At 41.0% G+C, this 15,529-nt stretch overlaps 1 protein-coding gene and 1 pseudogene across 8 annotated transcripts; one reads left to right on the forward strand and one right to left on the reverse strand.

Moving 5' to 3' along the window:
- Nucleotides 1–2,528: 2,528 nt before the first annotated feature.
- Nucleotides 2,529–8,428, reverse strand: TPRKB (TP53RK binding protein). 8 transcript variants are annotated; one of them, XM_055399774.2, is made up of 6 exons: nt 8,029–8,286; nt 6,401–6,478; nt 5,919–6,018; nt 4,790–4,912; nt 3,320–3,496; nt 2,529–2,843 (listed from the first exon to the last, which is right to left on the reverse strand). In XM_055399774.2, the coding sequence occupies exons 2-6, from the start codon at nt 6,403–6,405 to the stop codon at nt 2,757–2,759; spliced, it is 492 nt and encodes a 163-aa protein (XP_055255749.2). In that variant the 5' UTR covers nt 6,406–6,478; nt 8,029–8,286; the 3' UTR covers nt 2,529–2,756. The 8 variants fall into 8 exon arrangements, with proteins under 8 accessions (XP_055255749.2, XP_055255744.2, XP_055255748.2 ...); XM_055399769.2 differs by having other exon boundaries at nt 5,919–6,081; XM_055399773.2 differs by lacking the exon at nt 8,029–8,286 and adding an exon at nt 7,590–8,007.
- A 5,112-nt stretch (nt 8,429–13,540) lies between these two features.
- On the forward strand, nt 13,541–13,641 carry LOC129540183 (U6 spliceosomal RNA; annotated as a pseudogene).
- The last annotated feature ends 1,888 nt before the right edge of the window (nt 13,642–15,529 follow it).

Consider the following 15,529-nt stretch of genomic DNA (forward strand, 5'->3'; position numbering starts at 1 on the left):
TGGAGAAGGAAATGGCAACCCACTCCAGTATTATTGCCTGGAGAATCTCATGGATGGAGGAGCCTGGTGAGCTACAGTCCACGGGGTCACAAAGTCGGACACGACTGAGTGAAAAAAAAAGCTCATTTTATATAGATCACCAAAGGGCCTAATTATGAAGGTGTGGGTGTGTATGTTAATGCTCAAGAGGCCTGAAGTGAGGCAGGAGGGTGAGGGGACAGGACCTGACCCAGAAGTTGAGTAGCAAGGACCACCCTGAGAGGTCCAAGGGCAAAGCCAGCCTAGGGATCCTTGCAGCGAGGGGCCAGGAAAATAAATACCTTTGGCCTCATTCTCCTGCTAGCCTCCCCACTCCACACACTGGCCAAACCCAAGCAGAAGCCAAGCGGAAGGGAAGACCTCTTGCTGTGTACGTGGTAAGTCAGCCTCCAGGGCAGAGAGAAGAGTGGAGGAGGGTGCAGAGTGAGCTGGAGGGAACAATGGCAGATAACTGGCACAGAGTATTATGACAACAATACAAACTTGGCTCATTCTGAGACCAGTCACCGAGAGAGTTGTGCTTTACTCAGTTTTGTAACATGGAGTGCAGCTGTCAGCAAAACAAAACCAGGTGCAGAGAAGCAGCCGCAACCCTAGCACAGGTTCCAGGTTTTCAGACAAGCAGAAAGGTCATCAAAGGAAAAAGCAAAAATGAGAATGGCAGCAGGTGGCCTGAAAAAGCCTGTGAGCCCCAGGGCTCCTTCTAAAAAGGTGAAGTGCTTAGGAGCATTCTTGTCGTTTTCCCCCCGAGTGTGAGGTGGGGAAAGAGCAGGGGATTAAGATTCTGCCACAGTAGTGGCAGCTTTCCTTGTTCCCAAGACTGGGGAGGTGGGAGCAACGATTGCCTGGGTGACAGAGCCCCCTTCCCTCACGTTATCCTAGCAACAGCTGGCTTTTTGCCTTAGTATCCCTTGTTAACCCTGTAACCCTTGACCAAGGAACCAAATGAGGGTGGCCTGCCAAACTGCATCCCTTCTCTCCCTGCATCAAAGGCCCTATAATCACTGGTTGCTTTTGCTGGGGGAGCATTTAGGCTCTGAAGCAAACTGGTTAATCTAAGAACAAAGAGAACATTATTCCTAAATTGGCTCAACTTTTTTAAGAGAAAAAGCTTGTGAACCTTATGTTAACTTTTTTCCCAGGAAAAGGCATTACTTCTTTTTCCTTCTTCACCCAACAGCTCATAGTTAAAATAAAAACGTCTATATAGTTACAGGTATAAACCCTTTCAAAACTCTTCATAACAAATAAACAGCTTCACCAGTAGTCTGACATTTCAAAATGGTGAAAATGTTGAGAAGTTTAAAGGCATTGTTGGTGAGTCTGCTGAGATTGGCACACTTGAGCACTGCTATTACAAGTGTGAACTGGCACCTTTCTGGTATTAAAAATTCATATCCACTTCCCCAGCAGTTCCACTTCAGGGAAGCTACCCTACAGAAAAAGACATGTACAGAGATTTACTTGCAAAAGCAAAATGAAAAACTGAAAGCAATGTGAATATATAAAAATAGAAATACATTATGTGAAGTTTCACTTTTACAAAGAACATGTTTGATACTGATGGCTGTGTGGAGTCATCAGGAGCATAGAATCAGGGGTCACTTGGAGTTTTAATCCTGGCTACAGGCACTTTGAGCTTTAGGGCAGCTTTGACTTCTCCCTAAGCTTCAGGAGAAAAGACGCCTCCATAATGGAGAAGTCTGGGGTACCACCTTAACGAAGCGACCAAACTATCACCAGTGATGAGGCCAAGTGATGTTATGTGCCTCCCAATGATATAAAATTGGAAAGACACAAAATCTACCTATCATTCTCCAAAATATTTAAACTGACTCGAATCACGAACAAACTCATTCTGAAATTCTGAAAGACATCTGGGGTACTCTTAACAAAATGTCAACATCACCTTAAAAAAAAAAAAAAGTTCTAGATTAAAGGAGCCTTTAAAAGAGACATGACTGTTGATATAAGACAGAAACCAACAAAATTCTGTAAAGCAGTTCTCCTTCAATTAAAAAATAATTGAGAGAGACACGACAACTAAATACAATGGAGGGTGAAGTGCCCCAAGGTCTGCAGTTTACTTTCAGATATTTCAGAAAAGAAGTGTTTGCCCATGCATAGAAAAGACTTCGCAAAACATTAACATATGGCCTGTAACCTACTCTATCTTGACTGACACAACCATATTTTAAGACAAAATATGAAAAAAAAAATCACAAACCATTTATAAAATATGATTTTTTAGCTGTATGACCTTGCGCACATTATTATTTGTACAACCTTTTAATGGGAGTAATCTACTTCATATGATGCTGTGATAATTAAATGACTTCTTGCATACAAAACCTTGGAACCAGGAGGCTTGGAGGTGATGCTGGAATAGCCAGAATTAAGTGCAAGAGTATGAGCTGATGGATATAAAGTCATTTAGATAAGAACCTAGTATATTGTAGACATTCAATAAATGTTTGCAATTATTCCAATTATATTAAAATAAAATATATTTGGAAACAAACAGAAGACAATAACAACAATAACTGTGATTATCTTTTAAAATATGAAGAGGTAGGACCAGGAGTGGTTTTCTTTTTCCTTTGTTACCATTCTGTGTTTTAAAACTTTCTACAACACAACATAATAGATTTTATTATCTAGGAAAAACAATGAATGTTTTTTATAAAAGCTGAAAATCTTTTAATATTTCTGTCATTTCACAAAACATCTTTTGTTGACATTCTACAAATGATACCATCCAATAATGTTCCAATACTTTCTTCTTGTGAAGATAGTTTATATACCTGTAAGCATAAAAGACAGATTATGACATGCTGACATATTCATGCACTACTAATTTTCATTATACAAATACATATATGTGAACTAATTTATTACTCAATTATTGGGATAATGGGATGGAGTCACACAGTGATTACAGTATGCAAAGTAGACAGCAACTCATCACTTCTGTCAAAAGCTCCAACTGCAGTTATAGTGATAACTCTCTAAACATCAAAACATTTGTACCAATTTTAAAAGCACACATCTAGACATTAACTTCATACTATATTTTATATTTAAATGTAAGCTTGATATTTAAAGTTATCTATTCTTTTTAAAAGAATGTCTTTACCAACTAAATCTGCATTTCTTTGCATCTCTAATCATCTTTCAAGTAATTTTTAATTAACCTTTCTTAAAAGTTAAAACAATATAGAAGCATTGGTGATCAATTCCACATCTATCATGCTCTTTCTAAAACTAAGGGTTTACAAACCTTTTTGACTTCTGTAATATTTGTTATTTCAGGGAGATTTTTCAGAGGAACCTGATGACCTTCTACCTGAGATATTAGGTATTCTTGATTTATTTGTTTTTCACCCTCTTCAATATAAGCAATCAGAATTGAAGTATCATTTGCTGAGATACCAAATTTTTTCAAGGCCTCTGAAATCTGAGGGGTGAAAAAGACAATAAAATCAGTAGCCTCAACATCTGAAACCTCTCCCCATTTGCAGCCTTTCTGGTCAGATTCTTATTTTTCATATCCTAGTGATTCTGCCTACAGTTCTGCAACATCCCTTCCTAATCTCTACCACCTCTGCCTCTAGAGTACTCCCCACTCAAAGCTGCACCTCGTTCCCATAGAATCAAGCCTTGACTTTGACTGGATGCACCAATGCCCTCCCCCTGGGCCCAGGGACTCTCTAGCCAGGCACCCCTGCCCTCCAGCCAGTGGGGACTGTCTGGGGCTCCGTCCTTTCATACTTCCTTGCCTGTGCCCGCACTTTGTCCTCTGCCTGGGATGCCTTCATCTTTCAAGGGTCCAGTTCAAATGTCACCCCTTTAGCACTTCCCTCCTTATAGAATGAATTGCATCTTTGTTCCCACAGATTTGCATCATTATTTCATTATATCAAGTATCTTAGGGCATTTGAACTTTGTCTTGTTCATCTGCCTTTCTTGGGAACATTTCTGACCCCAGACTGGAACAGGGACAAGCTCAACACGTTTATGAACTGCAGTCTCTTTAAGTTATTTCATTGATCTCAAAGAAACAATTACCCAGATATTTTCCCTAAGATACTGGGGAATTCTATTACTACACATTTTATAAACTTTTCAAACATCTGTATTTTAAACCATGCCACAGGTTTCCTAACCTTTCTCTCCATGTCAGCACTTGATTATGTTTAGTAGTAGTAATAATTAAACTTCGTCAGCAAAATTAGTTGTTTTTTTAAAAAATATGCCCAGGTGGAATGTTTTTAACTCAAAATCTTTGATTACTATCAGTATCTCAAACACAAACTCTTCCTATGTACTGCGTGTATGAGCATGTGTTAAGAGCTAGTCTGGGTACCAGGCAGACTTCTGGTGTACGGAAAAGACGTGGTTCTATCTTCAAAGAGTTTATAGGGAGAATGAAAGATGCGCATGGTAACACACAAATACCCATGCCTAATTTTTTATCATGAGATTTAAATAGCATTTTCCTGACTCTGTATGTCAAGAAGGACAAATAAAACTGTCCTCCCTTAATTTAGCTAAACTTCATGTGAGTGACTCCAACGCTGACTTGTCTAGTAAGAGGCAATGCTAAACCTCAACTCTCCGTCAGCACTCACTCTTCACTGTTATTTTGGTTTGTTACCAGCAACAGGCTCCAACCCAACACTGAGTCACACACAGGCTACCATGACAAGGCCAACAGATACAAAGAAAGTGTATCTTCCACATTAGTTACATTGTTATTTGGGGAAAGATTGAAAATCACTTCAGTAGATAGAGTTCTTGTCTTCATTTTCCCCAGTTTGTACAGGTGAACAGCTTTGTTTGCGGCCACAATGATCTGAAATGGATCGACAATCTACCAAAGAGAACAGAAAGAATCACACACAAAGAATCTGGAGTACTCTGAAGAATAATGCCCTGTACCCTCCAGTGTCAGGCTGTTTTACTTCATAACAATTTCCATATTTTCAAAATTGTCAAAATATCAAGGCCCGAGGTGTTTAGAAAAATCACAGAATTTTACAGCTGCAGGCAATGAAGACACAAGAAGTTTTAAAACAACTTATTGAGAACTATTATGGGAAAGGCCATATTCTAACATTTAAACTTTATTTTCTATTCTACTCAAAACTACCCTATTTGATATTTTTTATTATTTTTCATGTGCAATAAATGAGGAAGCCAAGGCAAAGAATGGGTTGGAATGTCAGTTCTTTCACTGACCACCAAGGGAACCTGGGCAAATTCCTTAGCATTTTATCTTTTAGATGCAGATAATGATCTCACCACTTCGTAGAGTTGTTGTGAAGATTAAGTGAGTTAGCAGTATATATAAAGAACTTACCAAATAGACACTGTATGAAGGCTGGCTACCACATGCTCAAAGTTGTAATAAATGGCCTAACTGGGATTTAAGTCGTGGTGATTCTACCACTATGCAACGCCTCCTTTACAGAGATTTTCTAGGTCACACAAGAAGATGGATATCTAGGCATCTGCCATCATATCAGAGGGAGACCACCTTTCACGTCTCCGAGGGCGGAGCTCAGCACTTGGCTTCTGCTGCTGCTAAGTCACTTTAGTCGTGTCCGACTCTGTGCGACCCCATAGACTGCAGCCTTCCAGGCTCCTCCATCCGTTGGATTTTCCAGGCAAGAGTACTGGAGTGGGGTGCCACTGGCTTCTCTGACTTGGCTTCTATTCACTGTTAAATTGAAGGCTGGCCAAATCTGAATCCACTCTACAGGTTAGACAAGTCCTTAAACTTGAAGATAACAATTTTGGGCTAACCCATAACATCATGGAAAATCATCAGATTCTTAAACTCCCCATAAAGCTCACTCATTGCCATGAGTACTTACCACTGTAGGGTTTATTAATGAGCCATCAATGGCACCTTCCATGGCCTTTTTTCTCAAGCCCGCAGCATTTTTTACATCTTTAAATAACAGAAGGGTCACCCTGTATTCAGGAAATAGGTCCAGCTGATGTGTTAACTGCATTTCATAGATAAGCAGGATGCTACTGCACAAGACCAAAAGACCAAAAGTTAACAACTGTAAGTCACTAACAAATATCCTTGCTCACAATTAAAGTATTATAACTTTAATAATAAGATGTAGAACTTTAAACTTGAAAAATCCACCCCAAAACATCTGCAGCCTCATGACAGACTGTCTTCCTAACCCTGCTAAGCTGTTCTAGCTTCCTTCCTGGGAAAGGATCAAGGGAAACACTGGGTCCCCTAGTTGTACAGATAAGCCAGGCTCTGGATGAGGGGGAGCTTCTCAACAGATAACTAGAAGCAGGATACCAAACACTTTTTAGACCACAGGTTACTTACAGCATTAAGGAAACCTCACTCCAACTTAAGTCTTCTTAGCTTTCTAATCTCACCATTTTATTTATATTTTGGCAGAATCTAGACATAAATATAAGGCAGAAAACAATCTTATAGAAGAAAATATGACATAACTCAAAGATATTCATTACATACATGGGAATTTAAGCCTAGAGGGTACAATTCTTAAATAGTAACACCCTTTATAGACATAAATTTAACAAGAAAAGGACAGGGTATATACAAAAACATGAAAGCAGCATAAACAACAAATAACTGGAGAGATATAACCTATCTTTGAATGAAAAAACTAAGCACTGCAAAAATACAATCTTTAAAACAATTTCAACTAAAGTCTCAAAGAGATATTTAGGTGAGGCAATTTTATATAGGTTCACTTTATCCTTTTACCTAGGTGGTTTTATTTCCACCATTTTTCTGAAGGAATAAATTGGCAATCTGAAGATTTATGTAATAAGATGTTTTCCTTATCACCTTAAAAGGTTGAAAACCTACCTAACTAGTAACAGGCCCAACTACAGTGGCTTTACTGATCAACCACTAAAAACTGTAGTCCTGAAGAGTAGTTAAGGATGTGTAAATATAGTGATAAATAACATTAAGTACTTAACATCTGATTGGAAAACAAAACACAAAATGTGGCATAATAGGTGGGTTTTTAAAAATGTACACAAAAAGAAAACTACTGGAAAAAACAACAAAATGTTATGTTTGACTTGCTGGAATTACATCTGATTTTTTGTTACAATCTGAAAAAATAAAATTGTGAATAATGTCTTGGCACAGCAGGGCCGCACAATCTTTATCATGATAACATCCAATGGAAAATATATATATACATAGAATGTATACCCAATTCTACAGGAAAAAAAAAAATGGACTCAGAAAACAAAAACATAACGGAAGCACACCAAAATATGGCCATCTTGGGTAGCAGAATTACAGATAATTTTGTTTTCTAGAAAAAATATTTTTGCATGTTCTGAATTTTCTACAGTGAGTACACAAAAGATAATGAGTACATATAACCAGGGAGGAAACAATTTTTTGTGCTTTTTGTTTTTACAGTAGGGAGAAAAGGGCGCCTATCAAACGTCAAAAATGGTTTTGGTTTGTTTTCTAAAATTCATTCACTTAGGTCAGAAACTTCGAGCCATCGCTGGATACTTACCTCCCACTCAAATCCCATATCTTATGCAAAACTCTTGTCAATTTTTAAGTATCATTTTGAAGCGTCCAATTCTCTCCCATACCTACTCTGCCACCGCCGTGGCCACCTCTCCTCAACAGCGGTGACCTCCTAGCAGAGGTCGCCTCACAATTCCTTCCCTCCTATCATCCAACCTCCACCCGGGAGTCAGTGATCTGCCCTGCTATATAAAGCCCCTTTATGTCACGGAGTACCAAACCCTGTGATCTGAGACCTTCCCCTCTTCCGCTTCCTAGCGCACGTTTGCTAGGAAAATGCAGACGCGCTCCTTTCCCCACCGCCGCACTGGCCCTTCCAGCTTGCCACCGCCCGCAGTCCCTACCCAGCACGCGCCCTCGGACAGGCAGCGACTCTGCATTAACCCTCCCTCCCTTCGACTGACCAGGAAGAGCCCATTTACCAGCGCTCCCGGGACCCCAGGACTAGTCTCCTATTCTAAGAGCTCCTCTGTGACAACTTTGGTGAGTGTCAGGCTCATCAGAATGCGGTGTCGTCCGTCCTCGAAGGGAGGCCGAGCCGATCACTGCCGGGCTGCATCCCAGGACCCGACCTTGGCAAACGCTCTATTAACAAGGGCGCCGAGAATCACAGGGATCATCTGGAAAACCACTAGTCTCCGGTTCCCGCCCGACCCGGCCAGTGCTGTGTCGCCGGAAGTACTCACCGTCGCGTCCCCGTCCGTCTCGTAAGATCTTCCCCACGGAAACAAAGCCCTCAACTTCCGGGAGGAAGTCGCAGCTGCGCTTCTTTCTCGCCCTCTCCGACCGGGCAGCGTTTTTGCAGGTCTGGGTCGGAGGAAGGTTCTAGGCTACCTTCTTACAGAGTGTTTCGCCGGCGTGAGTCGCTTCTGCTGACCCGAAGGGGAGCAGGGGCTCGGTCCGCCACTTCCGATGAGAGAGGCGGCGAGGCTCCTCCGGCCGGGCCGGAAGCTGAGTGTGGGTCTTCGCCGCGTCCTTAAGCCGCTTGGCCTTGAGCGAGACTTCGTTTCGTCCTACGCGAAGAAAAGTAATGGCTCCGATGAGCTCTACATGTCTCCGCTGCTCGAGATTCTACAGTTCTTTTTCGAGGCAAGCAGGACTCAGTTTTTTCTTGTTTTGGGCGAGGTCCACTTGGCCAGGATCTCCTGGAGCCGAAAGCGCTCGGAGATCTGCCTCGGGTACTTGAGAGACGTGACGGTACAACCTCTTCATCCAGCAGGCTCACAAGTTTGATTGCTATCCCTGAGTATATCAGCCTCCGAAAGAGGAGGTCATCCGCTAAATGGATGTTTTTCTTCCATGTTTTTTATGCTCGGGGGCTCATCTGGGTCAATACTTTTCTTTAAACAAAAAGACAGGTAAATAATAAAGATTATAGATATGTGCCATGGAGAAAAAACGAGAGAATAGGGAGTAATGTCAGGCCGTGAGTATTACTATTTAAGATAGGATGGTTAAGAAAGATCTCACCAAAAAGGGCCATTTGTGACTGGAGGAGGTCTGGAAGCAGGTTCTATGTGTATCTGAAGAGCAGCAATTCCAGGGAACAGAGAGAGTTAAAAGACTCAGAACAGATATGGCCTCATTTAAGAAAGAGCAAAGAGAACCGTGTGGCTTGAGCCCAGTGGGAATATATATGAAATTATTGAGGAAAGACTGGTATCTAGATTATATAATCAACTCCAATTCGAAAATAGTAAGAGACACAACCTGATTAAGGATAAATGACACAGTTGAACACATTTTAGGAAAGCTACATGAAAGGCCAATAAAAACATGAAAAGATGCTCATTAACAGTCATCAGGGAAATAGATACAAATTAAAAACAGAATAAGTTATTACGACATACCCGTAAGAATGATAAAATTTGAAAGATCTTAAAAATTTTAAATATCAAGTGTTGTCAAACATCCAGAACTGGAACCTTCACATATTGCTAGTTGGAGTATAAAATAAAAAGTGTAACCACTTTGGAAAAGAGTTTGGCAGTTTCTTAAAAAGTTAAATCCATGGCGCTAGTGTGCATTGGAGAAGGAAATGGCAACCCAGTGTTCTTGCCTGGAGAATCTCCAGTGTTCTTGCCTGGAGAATCCCAGGGATGGCAGAGCCTGGTGGCTGCAGTCTATGGGGTCGCACAGAGTCGGACACGACTGAAGCGACTTAGCAGCAGCAGCAGTGTTAAAGAATCCACCTGCCAATGCAGGTGATGCAAGAGACTGCTGGTTTGATCCCTGGGTCAGGAGAATCCCCTGGAGAAGGGCATGGCAACCCACTACAGTATTCTTGCCTAGAGAATCCCATGGACAGAGGAGCCTGGTAGGCTACACTCCATAGGGTTAAAAAGAGTCGGACACGATGGAAACAACTGAAAACACTCCCTTGCACGTGCATACTTAACCATTCACAGCAGTTTCATTCCTTGGTATTTAACCAGGAGCAGTGAAAACGTGTCCACCCAAAGACTTGAACATGAATGTTCATAGCAACTTTACTCATGATGGCCCCAAACTGGAAACAACCCAATGCCCAATAATATATGACTGGATAAACAAATCGTGGTAAATTCATGTCATGAAATACTATTCAGTAATAAAAGGAATGAACATATTTGCAACATGGATCAATCTAAAAACATGCTCAGCAAAAAAGCAAAGTAACATTGTTACTGTATGATTCCATTTCTACAAAACTATAGGAATTGCAAATATAGCAAATTTATTCTAGAGTGAAAGCAAATTAGTGGTTGTTAGGGATGGAGGAGTGGGAGACACTGAAAAAAAAAAAACCCAAGGGAACCTTTGTGATGAAGCCAATGTTCTATATCCTGATGTGGTGTTAATTACAAGGGAACCTGTGTTAAAATTCATCAAATTATGTCAGTTTAAAGAGTACATTTTATAAAATTTCTCAGTAAAGTTGATTAAAAAATAGACATAAAAAAAGTTGTCCAGTTCAAAATGACTTGTCTGTGACCACCAAAAGCTGGAAACAACCCAAACCCTTGTTAAGTGAATAAACAAACTGTATATCCATACAATGGAACACAACTTGGCAGTAAAAAGGAAATCAACTATTACTACATACAATAACATGGATAAATTTCAAAATTATGCTGGAAAAAAGTCAGACATAAAAATAGTGTATCCTGTGATTCCATCATTTATATAAAACAGATCCTACTGTATACCACAGGAAACTATATTCAATACTCTGTGATAAACCATAATGGAAAAGAATATTAAAAGGAATAGTATATTCAATATATATATATAGCTGATTCACTTTGCTGTACAGCAGAAACTAACACAACATTGTAAGTCAACCATACTTCAATAAAACTAGTTTAAATAAAATGGAAATTAAATTTGCTGAATTGCCTCATAAGGAAATAGAAAAATGCTTTGTGTTAGGCTATTGAAAATGTTCTCTTTCTTGAACATAACCTCTAGCAGATGGATAGAAGGCTCTCTAATGTTTCCATTTTTCTATGATCTGTCCTTTGATGTTAATATTCCCTTATAATCTGTGTATGTGGTCACAGTTGGTCTCTTGAGGTAGTTCTACTTGGATTTCTGAAGTCATTAATGTCGATATAGTAGCAACCACTACCACCTACTTGCGGAGAAGGAAATGGCAACCCACTTCAGTATTCTGCCTGGGAAATCCCATGGACAGAGGAGCCTGGTGGGCTTGGTCCATGGGGTCACAAAGAGTCAGACATGACTTAGTGACAATTCTATTGGGGGTATATAAGAATAGAGTGGTGAGGGCGAGGAACAGGCTTCACAGTGAGCCAAAAAGACAGGTTGTTCGGTATGTGTGTTCACTCAGCAGGTTGGTTCTTCTCTGAAAGGCTTGGAAGGAAAAGCCATTCCAAGAGTATTCCACAGAAGGGAGAAGGGAGGGGGAATTCACCTGCCAGGCTCCCTTCTCTCTTCTGCGTTTCATTATTTAAGGCTCCTCACGTGGGAGTCAACTGCTCTACAGTTCTGTACATCATCTCACCCTTCCACGGCAGCTCATAAAGCCAGAGCGTGTGGCCTGATATGCAGCATTTCCTCCAACTCCAAAGGGGAGGGATGGCTGATAGCACTTCATGTGGGGGGTGTCAGGGCCACACAGGCCCAGAGTTTAACTTGGGCTGCAGTCAGCCTAGGGAGTGCTAGGTTTGCCTGCAAAGGCAAAACTGGGGCGCATGGGCCAGGTGGCAGATGGCACTTTCACGAAGGAGGAGGAGACCATTCTTGGAATCTGTATTTCACATAACAGGGTATAAAGGAAATAAATTCTAAATAGTCCTACAAAGTACCGTGCAGCTAAATAAGTAATTCAGTAGGTGGGTAAGGTTGGGAGAGATGGCTTTTCTGAGGAGATGGGGCTTCGAGAATGATTTGCCGATAGAGGCTGCAGGAGAGCGGTTACAGCCAAGGAACAATCTGAAAGACAAAGATACCATGGCATGAACGTGTCTGTGCTCAAGAGCTGCTGGCACAGTGAAGAATGGAGGGGAACACGGCAGAGGCTTTGAAAAGTCAGCTGGGAGTCAGACCACACAAGGCCTTGACAAGGAGTTGGAAATGGATTCTAAAGGCCATAAGCCATTCAAAGTTTCCAAGAGGGGAATAACATTCTTGAGTTTGTTTTAGGATATAATTCTGGGGCAGCTGTTAGAATTACACTAGAAAGGTGGTTCAGACAGGATCCTCGGTAGGGTTCTCTTGGTAGTAGGAGTGTCTGTATTTGACTGTGTGGGTCCAGATCATGACTTAGGGCACTGAGTGGCCTACAATCCTGGGATGCGATGCCTAAAAATCAAGCTTACCAGACTGATGTTAAACCCAAAACTCATTTAACTGACAAAGTCTCACTGTACTGGCTAGAATAAACTCATGCCTATATCTCTACTCACCACCCAAACCCCACCAAAAAAGATAAACTCCCAAAGATTAAAAACTCACAAGAGAAGGGGAGGGATGATGAATGGAAGATGAGAGTGCTGTAAAAATTTCAGAGATATTAAGTGTCAGAATGGAGACAGATAGGGTTTCCCTGGTGGCTCAGTGGTCAAGAATCCACCTGCCAGTTCAGGAGTGATTCCTCGTCCAGGAAGATCCCACATACCTAACGAAGCTTGTGCACCAGAGCTGCTGAGCCTGTGCTCTGGAGCCCCGCTCTGGAGCCCAGGAGCCCTAGAGCCCGTGCTCCACAACAAGAGAAGCCGCCTCAGTGAGAAGCCTGTGCGCGGCAACTGGAGAGCAGCCCCACTCGCTGCAACTAAAGGAAAGCCTGTGTAGCAGCGAGGACCCAGCACAGCCAAAAAGAAATTAAGTAAAAAATTTTTAAGGGCTTAAAAAAAACAGAAAAATAAACCCTGATTCTGTGCAACAAGGGGAAGCTAAACAAAAAGAACAAGGTGAGTGACTGCCTTATTGCAAGCCTGTCACGTGAGTAGTTTCCATCAGCTCCAAGTGCTCAAAGCTAAGTACTGAACAACAGGCAAAGATCACCAGATAGTCCAAGATCACATCTAACAAGAGAAAGCCATCAGCAAGCAGGAGAAAACCAAAACCAAAACCAGCTGATCCAGAGAACGGAAGAAACTTAAAATCTGGTAACTTTATAAAGAGAGAAAAGATAATGCATTCATTAAAAAAAAATAAAAGAATGAAGTGCCGGGGAAAGACAGCCATTCAGAAAAGAAGAGCTAGCTCTTAGAAATTAAAAACATATAGCAGAAAAAATAGATATAAAATACGTAGCAAAAAACCAGTAGAAGGGTAGAAATAAAGCTGAGAAAATTTTTGTGATTAAAAAAAAATGAAAAAGATTAAAAGTGGAAAATAAGAGACAAAAATACAATTAACTTAAGAGGAACATTTCAGAAAATCAAATAGTCAACTAATAGAAGTTCCCCCAAAAGAAAAGAGAAGGTAGTGCTCATTTTGCAGCACATATACTAAAATTGTAACAATAGAGATTAGCATGGTCCCTGCGCAAGGATGACATGCAAACTGGGGAAGTGATCCACTTTAAAAAAAGGAATAAGATATAGAGAAGATAAAGTGAAAAAAAATTTCCCAGAACTGATGCACACAGCCTGCTAGACTGGAAGGCCTCATTTGCATTTTGAATTTTAAAAATACCCACACTAGGGACTTCCCTGGTGGTCTAGTGGTTAAGAATCCACCTTTCAATGCCAGGAGACATGGGCTCCATCTCTTATCTGGGAAGATGCCACATGCTGTGCATCAACTCAGCCTGTGAGGCACAACTAACTGAGCCCCCGCTCTAGAGCCCTCAAGCTGAAACTGCTGAAGCCCACGTGCCCTAGAGCCCATGATCAGCAAGAAGAGAAGTCTGCACACCAAAATAGAGTAGCCCCTGCTTGCCACATAGAGAAGGCCCTCACGCAGCAATGAAGACCCAGAGCAGCCAAAAAAAATTACCCTCGGTAAGTCATATTTCAGGACACTTGACATAAAGATCCTAAAGCTTTCAGGAATAAAAATTACAGGTCACAAAAGTTCTGGGATCAGAATTGTTACTGTTGTTCAGTTGCCCAATCGTGTCCGACTCTTTGTGACCCCATGGACTGCAGCCCAGAAATTAGAATAGCACAGGATTTTAAAGAGCAACAATGAACTATGGAAAAATAATGGATAAATGCATTTTAAACTGCCTACCTACAAATGTATAATGTATCAACTTATCAGTGCAGTGAAAGAATAAAATAAACCCATTTCAGACATGGAAAAGCCTCAGAAAGTTTGCATCCCATTAATCCTTGGCAAACCATGGAAGAATATGCTCCACTGCACAGGGAAGTAAACCATGAAAGCAGCAGCTGTGGATCCAGGAAACAGAAGGGGCACAGAAGAAATGACCAGGGCGAAGGCAAAGAGAAATCCCAGGGCAAGAGCTGTGCCCCTGGTGTAGAGAACAGCCAACACCATGTACCTGTCATAGGCTGAGCTGTGTCCCTGCGAAAGCTGTATGATGATGTCATCCTAACCACCTGGTCTTCAGAATGTGACTGTACTTGGAAGACGGGCTCTTTAAAAAGTTTAAATGAGTTCATTAGGGTGAGCACAATCCAGTGTGACTGGTTTCCATAAAAGGAAATCTAGACATAGATACAGAGGGAAGACCATGTATAGACCACATACAGACCAATGACCAAGACGGTCGTTTACAACCCAAGGAGAAAGGCCTCAGAAGAAACCAGCCCTGCCGATACCTTGATCATGGACTTCTGGCCTCCAGAGCTATGAGAAAATAAATATCCAGTGTTTAAGACACCTAGTCTGTGATTTTATTTTTTAATGGTAGCCCTGGCAAACAGTGCCCAACCTAGACCAAGTCAAGAACAAATCCAATCAACCCAAGAAAGATTTCAAACAAAAAAACAGTCTGATGTGTTTACCTTATCCACCTTAGGCCCACAGGAAAAGACACAAAAATGTAGGGGCAAAAGCGGCGTAAGAATAACCATGGCACACCCTGGTTCAGAGGTGAACACTTACCTAGAAACTAACATAAACAGGATATTGATTTAACCAAAAGCTGGAAAATAACTATACTAAAAATATGATGGGAACAGAAGTGTATATGTGGAAAAATATGAAAGAGCTAAAAAATACTCGAGTATCTTCTACAGTAGGAAATCAACAGAAAGTACTGGAAACTGAAAAATCAAGAAGTGGTCATATAAGCCTAGTATTTAAATAACAGAGGCAAATATTAGATAATAATGCAAAAATACATAAAGTGTTGCCCTTGGGGAGTGACAATCAATGGGGTAGGGCAGGTGTGCTAATGAGAAGACTACTCTTTTTCATAAAAGTCTCAGTAGAACTATTTGAATTTTAAACTTACATGTGTGTGTGTTTTTTGATGTGATGAAAATAAAAAATGTAAAAGCT

Source organism: Moschus berezovskii, chromosome 11, assembly GCF_049115385.1.
Source record: "Moschus berezovskii isolate FMDL1 chromosome 11, NW_MosBer_1.0, whole genome shotgun sequence".
NCBI classification, from domain to species: domain Eukaryota; kingdom Metazoa; phylum Chordata; class Mammalia; order Artiodactyla; family Moschidae; genus Moschus; species Moschus berezovskii.